The sequence below is a fragment of the Pholis gunnellus genome (assembly GCF_910591455.1).
Source record: "Pholis gunnellus genome assembly, chromosome: 23".
Lineage (NCBI taxonomy): Eukaryota > Metazoa > Chordata > Actinopteri > Perciformes > Pholidae > Pholis > Pholis gunnellus.
This window is the reverse complement of record NC_136550.1, coordinates 905,976-916,028: the sequence shown is the minus strand read 5'-3', so window position 1 is coordinate 916,028 and position 10,053 is coordinate 905,976. Positions and strand designations below refer to the sequence as shown.

General features: G+C 45.8%; 1 protein-coding gene across 1 annotated transcript; it reads right to left on the bottom strand.

Annotated features, from left to right (window-relative positions):
- Nucleotides 1-555: 555 nt before the first annotated feature.
- Nucleotides 556-9,747, bottom strand: npy2rl (neuropeptide Y receptor Y2, like; the record flags this gene model as incomplete). The annotated part of the gene is made up of 5 exons (XM_079184927.1): nt 556-1,155; nt 2,098-2,251; nt 3,430-3,595; nt 9,054-9,186; nt 9,601-9,747. 5 exons carry the CDS (start codon nt 9,745-9,747, stop codon nt 556-558), a joined length of 1,200 nt encoding a protein of 399 aa, XP_079041053.1.
- Between the last annotated feature and the right edge of the window lie 306 nt (nt 9,748-10,053).

The window sequence follows — 10,053 nt, the reverse complement described above, 5'->3', positions numbered from 1 at the left end:
TCCCCAACTCACTGATCCAACGTTCCTATACGTGTTATACGATAGTTAGCTTTTATTTTTTTGAACAATCAGCCCCCCCCCCCCCCCTTTGTAAGCCACTCTGGGTTAAATGTAGGAGCTCAATGCTTCACTCTGGAATGAAGGTGGAGTAAAGCCCTATTTCCACAACAACTGCGTTAAAGTCAAAGGTTGTTTTTTGAGCGTCGAGGACATTTTGAATCCTCTTTGTGTTCAGGTTAACTCCTCGTGTCCTTACAGAACAAACTCGTCAGAGTCACAAAGTTTCACTTCAACAAATCCTCAAGGTTCACAAGGTTCTCAAGGTTCACAAGGTTCAAGTTTCATCAGACAGTCTTCTAATCCCGCTCGTCTGTGCCTCCTAATCCCCCCGTGGCCGTCCTCTCGCTCATCTCCTCCTCCCTTTCTCCCTTTCTGGAATCTCCTTTTCTTTTCTTGTCTCTGGGGAACAAAAGCTTTCCTGACAATGATTGTCTTTGTCCTCCCCTCCGTCTCCCTCGTCGCTCCCTTTCCTCCCATCACTCCCTTCGGGAACGCTCACACGTCGGTGGCGTTCAGGTGGGTTGACACCACGTCCTGGGTTTCAAGCACGATCTTCTTCGCCCTCCCTCCTCCTCCTCCTCCTCCTCCCCCCACGGGGTGAATGCTGTCCACCCGTCCGCTCCTCCCCCTCTCCCCTCCCCCCCTGCGACACTTGAAGACGGCGAGGAAGGCGGCGCGGTAGTTGCGGTTCATCCAGCCGTACAGCAGCGGGTTGGCGAAGGTGGAGCACATGGCCACCACGTGGAAGACGGTGTAGAGCAGGCGGAAGTCGCGCATGTCCAGCACCGCGCTGTCGATGTCGGTGGCCAGCTGGAAGGCGTGGAAGGGCAGCCAGCTGACGGCGAACACCACCACCATGGTCACCAGCATCTTGGTGGTTTTGCGGCGCCGGCGGTGGCGCTCGGAGGTGGCGGTGCTGCTGCCACCGCCGGCGCCGGCGCTCTCCGCCGGGCTGACGTGGCCGCGCAGTTTGGACCAGATGCGGGCGTAGGCGAAGGAGATGATGGACAGCGGCAGGAAGTACTGGAGGATCAACATGGAGATGCTGTAGACGGTGCCGTCGGTGTTCTTGCCGGGCCACTTCTCCGTGCACACCTGAGACACCACAAGAAGATATTCAGTTTGATTCATACTTTAGGTTGGTGTGAGTATACTTTACATCCATTTAAAAGTCTTTAGAGGTAAAGTTTGAACCCACGGTTGGTTCTTCATCAGGTACAGATGAAGAACCAACCGGGGATCCAAACTACCTAAAGCTGTGTTTAGTTACTTTAGATTAGTTTGAGTGTACTTTATATCGATTTAAAAGTCTTAACGTTAACGTTTGGAGCCCAGGTTGGTTTTTGAAAATCATTTCATTCGTTCTCAAAAGTGATTTGTACTACATGTGTACACTCTTCTCCCCCCCCTCAAAACCCCCATTTGGGATTCACTCTCGGGTTCAAGAGGTTATTAATAATACAGGAAAAATCTGTAAAATAACAGTGTTTCACTGCAGAACTTTTAGGGATATCACTTTATTGAAGGTGTTTGATCGTAATAATACAGGAAGAATCTGTAAAATAACAGTGTTTCACTGCAAAACCTTTAATGAAAATTTCCGTAAATTTATGGTTTTCGCCCTTTATTTGAATTAAGATATTTTACCTTAATTTTACGGTTTTTGTTTGGCAGCCATTGCTGCCAGTCATTTGACCCTTTTTTTACGGGGTTTTTTTTTACAGTGTGATGAAGAGCCACTGGACTCCAAACGTTGTACTACTTTCTGGACTCCAGGACAAGAAAAGATGTGTTTTTTTACAACACAACACAACAACAAAAGCACTTGTTCAGGGAGGAAAAGAACTGAGGTGTGACACACGATACAAATCAGGACAATGTGACGAAAAGACTTCAAAGCGTGAGAAAAGAATGACGGGAGGGTCGATGAAGGGAGTGAGGGGGAGACGGGAGATGAAAGAGATGGAGAGGCAGGGAGAGATCAAAGAGAGAGGTGTGTGTGTGTGTGTGTGTGTGTGTGTGTGTGTGTGTGTGTACCTGTATGGTGTGTCCGGGCTGCAGGGTGAAGGAGCCGTACTCTCTGAAGATGGCCAGAGGGCTGGCGAGCACGGCGCTCAGCACCCAGGTCAACGCGATCACCCCGAAGCACACGTCCTTACGCATCCTGGTCTCCAGGTGGTACACGATGCACCTGAAACACAGACACACGTCTCCTGTCCATCGGTCGACTTGTGACAGATCAGTAATGGAGGAGGGAACACATCCGTGTTTGTTTACAGGAAGTGCACCTCTATTCTCTCGCCTTCTAATTAGAGAGCTAATTAGAGAGAATGCAGCTTTAAGACTCAAAGCTTTGACTTGACATGTTAGAAACAAATGAGAACATTTCTTCAGAGATCGTGCTACAGATCAGCTGAAGACATGCAGAGTGAATTAGTTTGATTATTTTTGGCCTGTTCAGCTCATGGACGCCAACAAAGAAACAGAAACACAGAACTCAGACGCTCAGATCGGGAAACGTTTCTGCCAAAAACACAACTCTCACAGCGAGTGAGGACGCTTTGTGCCGGCGGTCCCTGGACTACAGAACGCACAAACCAACGACAGCAGATGGAGGACGCTGGTGAGAGCTCCAGGAACTTCTCAAAGGACCGAATATGTTCACAGATGACGTGTTTAAAGTCCGCCGCTTGAATTAAATCCTGTCTTTTGTCTTTGAAGCTAACTTTTAGCGCACCTGTCAGCGTACTTTATTCTTGTTCTGTGCTGAAAGGTTGTGTTGGATTCCAGCAGCTCTGAGATCAGGTCCTCAGGGTCACACATGTAAATGTTCTACTCTCCGTCACACTGGGCTGCATTTACATGTCAATCCTCATTAAAATCCTCTTTTTCAGCTCAAAGCGAGCGAGGCGGTTCAGAGTCCAGCAGGGAAGAACGTCATCAAACTCAAACTCTCTGCACATTCACACTTCACAGCTTAGCCGAGCGAGCGGACGTTGTTCTCCAGAGCGAGCTACACCTGAAGATGAGGAACGTTAACACGAGATCATCTCAGAAAGGGAACGATTAGAAGTTAAAAGTTCAAACAGCATGAATTAGTTTCTTTCTTCTGTTTTTGTAAACGTAGAACTTCCTCGAGATACATAGTTATGAGGCCAAAAAAAAACAAATTATTTCTTGTAAGTTAGTAAAACAGAATCTTGTATATTTACTACTTTAATATCAGAGGATATTCAAGTTTTATTTCCTCGTAAATTCCCTTTTTTTTCACCTACAATGGCCGTGATGCGTGCTCGTATTAATGTAATGAGCGTGAACACTGAGCCCCGCCTTCCCCTAAGCCCCGCCTCCCCTCTAAGCCCCACCCACCTGTGGCGGTCCAGGGCGATGACGTTGAGCGTCACGGTGGAGACGTGCACGGCGAGGCCCTGGGCGTACGGCAGCAGGAAGCAGAGCGTGCTGCCAAACTTCCACTCTCCCTGCAGCGTGTAGACGAGGGTGAAGGGGAGGCACAGCGTGTTCACCAGCAGGTCGGCTGCAGACACAACACAGGAAGTTCACACGTCATTAGAGGTTCAAACACATCGATGCTCTGTGGAGACTTTCTGCTGCTGCTGATGAATAATGTGCAGTTCTACAGCAGACTGTTCACGTCTTCAGGAGAGATTCCTGCTGAGCGGCGGCTCAGTTTGATAAAAGTCTTAATTATCTTCTAGGAGGAGCAGATGTTCAGTTTGTCTGTTTTGTCTGTTTTGTCTGTTTTGTCGGCTGGATTACAGGAAACTAAAGCTAGAGACACGACCGACATGAAGCCTGGTGGAGGAGGTGCAGCAACGAGAAACACAAATGAAATGATTCAACATTCATTCATTCATCGGCTGATTGTTCTCCATCTGTGTTGAATGTTGCTGCTAAACATTTCAACCAATGAGAGTCCGCTCAACGTCAGTTCAACTGCAACTATTTGATGGAAATACATTTTAAATTGTTCAATAGTTCCACACTGAGTTAACTAACAGCTAACGATAACGGAGGTTGCATTAGTTACATCATGATGCGTTCAAGCTCTGTTGAGTAAAAAGGAGTATTGGGGCGTTCAATTTTAAAATGTAGATTTTTAGTGAGAAAATATAATTGTTTTCACAGATATATAAAATAGATATTAGAGAGGGAATTAAGACCTTTGTATTCATTATTTGTGTTATAAACGCGCTGTAGACGGATCAGCGGTCAATCAGCAGATACACAAGTTCAAATATCGTAATCGGTATCGGTGAGGGAAACACGTCGTCTCATTTCTTATTGTTTCAGTGTCTCAGTGGCCAACTGAGGTACTGCAACAGAGAGCATCTGACATCGAGCAGCTCAATGATTCCTCTCCGTAGAGCCGCTATGTGAGCAGCGGATCTCCTCACGTGTCCTCCGCTCTGCCCTCTGATCGCTGCTCGGACTTCCAGAGACACGGGGCCCCGGCAGGAGCTGACCCAGTACCGGAAGGGGGGGCCGAGGCCAAGTCTGCGAGCCTCAATCAGTTCGGGATGTTTGGACCGTGATAAGGGCATCGTGCCAAATCAGGTTAGAGCAAAAACAGAAGGCTGCAGGGTCTCCGTGTGCCCCCCCCCCCCCCCCCCCCACTGGAGTCCCCAACGTTGCCCTTTAGCTTCCTGTGATGCTTCAGGACACAAACAGATATCAGCAGCACACACGATGGCCAAATCACGACAACGTCCTTCAAACTAAAAGACTAAAACATGATCGATGGCTCGATGTTGATCCGGTAGACCGCCAGCGACAGTCTCCGGTCTCAAAGTCGACTTTGTCGATACCACACAACGTATCCTCGTATAATGACGTGTGCTATCTTACAAACAGTCCAGAAAACCTTTTTCAAAGTAAACTTAGCTAACGCTGGAGGAGAGCAGCCTCTACAACAGATACTTTCTTCTTCCCCTCCATCGGACCAGAAGAGGTTCATCTCCACGTGTTTTGACTCTTTTAGACGTTCAAAACAAACGACTTGTGTTTCTGTGGTGAGGACCAGACCCAGTGTCCCACGTGTTACTCCAGAGAGGAGGACGTCGCTCCTCCTAGCCTCGAGGTGTCTGTGAACAGCATCGTGTCATCTGAGCTGTCCGATAAAGAGCCGAGCGTTCACAGTAAGACAAAGAGACGCGTGGGAGGGACAGCGGGCAGAGCAGCCAGATCCTGTTTGTGTTTTCGGGGTAATTTAAGCGACGACTTTCTGTCTGCCGCCGTTCTACCTTCCTGCACATTTCACATCACATCTGTCACGCTGCTTCTGCTCCTCTTCCTCGCCTGCTCTGTTCTTTTTGTCTCGGCGGCTTCTTCTCGCTCAGCCGGAGCGTCAGAGGCCGGAGGACGTCTGTCATCACGTCCACAAAGCGTCGCATAGCGAGGACATCGGCTTATTAAATGTACTGAGCACGTATCGATCATATATGTGCACACATGGCTACAGTTTGAGCGACATTCTTCTGAATATCTTGAAATAAATGTTCATGAATATATTCATGAAGTAACAATATTTACTTCATCTTACTTGAGATCAGATGTGAACTTCTATATTATTATGAGTATTTTCTCCGGTTGTCTTTGTCCCCGTCTGTCTGCTTTAAGTCAAACTGTTTGAGTAGAAAGTTTCAGTATCCGTTGAGTTCAGTCAGTCGCTTCCTTTTGATTGCTGCTCACTTTAAAGGTCCTCTTCATCTTCGTCTCTAGAAGGAGCAGGTTGTTATTTTCTGCTGCACTTCTTTACATGCAGCCGGCCTCTGTTCTCCAACGCACTGCAGCGGCTCCTTTAACCTTCAATGTAGCTATGAAAGACTGACAGCAGGACTCTCCTGGTGTGTTTCATGCAGCGATGTTCTCTTTCTGCCTATTAGGTCTCTTTTGTTTTGAAGAGGTAGACAACAGCCAGCTGCCACTTCCTGTTCATGACTTTGTGTTCAGCTTTCATATAAAGTGTGCAGCTCAATGTGCTGCACATTCAAGAACAGATACAAGTAGAAAGCCGTCCTTTTATACTTCACATAAAGGAAGAGAGAACGCCTTTCACAGAGACACAATTGAATAAGAACCAGAAAACATGCAAAATAACAAATACATTTATGAAACTAGAACTAGACACTCAAAATATTTTCAACTAAACAAAAAACCTCTGGAAACCACAAGAAGACTCTAACTGAGCCACACAGAGACCTGATTGGAGGACTGCTCTGCTCCTCCATATGGTGAAGGGGTTTTAAACTGCAGTGTTTTAATTGGTTTACATATCGATTCATTTATCTCACAAATGGAGGGTTCATAATAATAACTTATATCATGAGGCTGGTGTTTTTCTATATTTCTCTTTGTCAACAAATCCTACAAAAAGTCCACAATCAACAACGTGTTCGTCCGTCTCTCAAGACGTTCTGACTTCCTGTCTGTGGTCCAGTGGTTCCTGCTGCGTACATCTTTAAAAACACAAATATATAGTTTCATCTCCTAAAACGGCCGCTCACTGTAGTTTTTATGAATCAAACAGGGAGCAGCCTGTTCTCTGTCGCTGTCCCTGGTCCTGAAGTCTCTTTCTGAAGCTGTCCGTGGTCCTGAAGTCTCTTTCTGAGGCTGCTGCTGTCCGTGGTCCTTAAGATTATTTATAACGCTGTCGCTGTCCCTGGTCCTGAAATCTCCCCCTGCCTCATCTAAATTGACTGATCCTTCCACGCTTTCTCTGAAGGCTGCTATGAAGGTAATGTATTATTGTTCATCATCAGCCCCCCCCCCCCCCCCCCCAACACACACACACGGACAGACAGACAGCGCTGCCCCATTTTCACACTCCATTACTCCTCATTGTTTACGTGTCACTTTCATTTGCCCGTGCGCTTATTAATTGACCTATTTACTTGTTTTCTTGTTGATTCATGCATTTATAACATGTTTATTCATGTAGTTGTAATACAGAATGTTTTTATGTTTTAATTAATCTATTAATGTTTTGGATTAGAAGTAAAATTAATGTTGTTTTAGTAATTAAAACTGACTTCAGATACTGACTGCACGTTATTCACCGTCTTTCTTTTGTGGTTTCCTCTCTTACAATTAAAAAATATTCCCAAAACAACACCTTGAGAGAGCTGACTTTGAGCTTCTCTCAGGCAAACACGATCCCGGCAGTAAAAGTATTTTTTTAATCTTGCCACCGGTGTGAGATTTCACAACTGAGCATCGTGTGTCACTTCACAGGCGGAGGACGTGTGAAGCCGGCCTCGTCCCACTCTCATTATAAATTAACAGAGCGGAGGTGACATCAGTGGTTACGCTGTGTTGTTGATGTGAGAGGACTCAACAGATGTTCGGTCAGAGTTGAGATATTCTCCAGCTCATTAGAACAACGTGAAGCTCTGCAGGATGCAAATGCACGGTTCAATCCTTTATGTGCTGTAAAGCAGGCTCCTGGTCACATGATGCTGAGAACGTTATATGTTCTCTCACTTTCTCTCCATTTTTAGAAAGTACTGCATTCCCTGTTGGCTGTTAGGAAAATGTATCGGAGGACTGATATTTCTATCACGAAGTGACGATTTTCAGTGAGTTTGACCAATAAAACGTACGAAATGAAAACATGTAGAAATGTAGCCCAAAGACCAGGGTGATTCTGGACTTTTGTAGTAGATACTGATATCGATTTATATGATTAAAGAAATCAATATCAGCGGGACGTTTAGTAATGTCTCCACATGGACAGATTCTGCACACTTAAACCTGTTTGTTGAGCCGTAAACTCAACGATTTCATGCAAAGCTGACACGAAGTTGACCGGTTGGGACGAATCTACGTCAGGTTTCTCGGCCCCTTCTCCACTTGTTTAGCATTTTCTAAATGACGCAGTGGGTGGAGGTCGGCATGAAGTCACACTTTAAGAATTGGGATCAGGATACCTAAAGAGTAGGACATCTTACAGGGTAAAAATCTACTTGTTGTTCAGCTGGATATCCTGATGAAGGAGAGTTATTTTTTTCTTGAAATGAAGATAATTAGCACTTTAAAGTCAAAGCCTGTTTGTCTTTGTCTTCCACTCTCTTCCACCGACATTGTCCGATGCTTATTATCAAATGAAACGAGGGTTGAAGTACGTGTACACACTCCTAAAACGACTCCTCTGAGCCTCCGGGAGTTCTATTTTTAACTCGTCACATTTTACATCTGGTAACAATGGCGCCCCGGTTCGTCCTCGTGAGACGTGTGAATGTCAAACACATGAACAACGAATCTCTCACAGAGCAGCAGACATCACGGGGAAATAGATTATAACAGCTGACAGATGTTTGAGTCCTCACCACAGACGACCTACAGAGGGCAACACACACACACACACGCACACACACACACACACACACACACACACACACAGCATGGCTGGATGTCTGGGAGGATTTCCAAACTGACGGGTCTGACAGCTTCATATCAGAGCTGTGTGTGTGTGTGTGAGGGCAGGTTTTAGTAGCGTTGTAGGGACATAAATCTGTTTACAAAGCTCACATTGTGGGGACTCGCCTCCCTTATGAGGACTAAATGCGCGTTTCCTTAACGTAAATCATCACACTGGAAGACTTGGTATTTTTAAACCCTTCATGGATGGTTAAAATACTTCTATTAAAGTAATAAATCAAAAGGTTTCAAAGAGCACAGAAACAGGTGCTGGTGTGGCAGCGGAGGCGTCAGGTTTTCCTCCACGGTCGATCTCCCAGATGTTGAGTGAATACATAAGGTTTAGGTTTAGGTTTAGGTTTAGGTTTAAGTTAAGCTTCGGGTAATATTAAGTTTAGGTTAAAGTTAGGGTAAGTCTCTGGGAAGTGAATGTAGGTCAATGCAATGTCCCCAAAAGTCATGAAAACACGTGTGTGTGTGTGTGTGTGTGTGTGTGTGTGTGTGTGTGTGTGTGTGTGTGTGTGTGTGTGTGTGTGTGTGTGTGTGTGTGTACGTACCAACAGCCAGGTTGGCTATGAAGAAGTTGGTGACGGTGCGGAGCGTCTTGAAGCGGTAGATGACGTAGATGACCAGAGAATTACCCAGAACCCCCAGCACGATGATGGTGCTGTAGGCCAAGATCAACACCACCTGCAGACGACGACGACAACAACAACGACGACAACAACAACAGCAGCTTAGTCAACTTTACTGCATACTCCACCTGCTACTTTAATCTTTTCCTGTATGTTTGTACTGATCGATGTATAATCACTCAACCCTTCAGGGACACAGATATAAATAACTATTGATGATGTGAAGCCAAAGACAACTTATTCTTTTCTTCTACTTTATTGTCATTTTTCAGTTTAGTTTTCAGGCTAGTTGCCCATGAAATGTTTCCAAACATCTCCTCTGGCCTCTAACGGTGAAAGACGGTGGTGAAAGGTAACTAAGTACATTTACTAGTACTTGTAATTGCATATCTGAAGGAAATATTGTACTTTTTACTGCAGTATATTTGTCTGAAGTTTATTAGTAAAGATTCATGTTCAAGGCGTCTACCTGAACACTCAACAGGGTGATGGGGTCCTCTTGAAAATTCACTCCCTCGAACACCAACGTGGGCAACGGCGGCGGGTCGGCGCCGGTATTCGGTCCGTAGTCGCGGTAAACGTCCGGCGTGGCGTTGGCAGCGCTGATGGCCTCCATGTCCGATCATACGAGTTCAGACATTTTACTCACTCGGCTGTGAGGACAAAGAGACAGACGGACACAAAGGTCAGCGACAGGTAAGAAGACAAACAGGTCATTAAAGAAGAGTCCGTCTCCCTTAAAGCTGCACTAACAGGATGTATTTGGCCACTAGGGGGCAGAACAACAGCACCGATATATCTTGTGTTTAAAGGGACAGTTCACCCCGAAACCATAAACACATGTTCTTCCTCTCACCTGTCGCGCTATTTATCAGTCTGGATTGTTTTGGTGACAGATGTCGGCCTTCTCTGTGATATAATG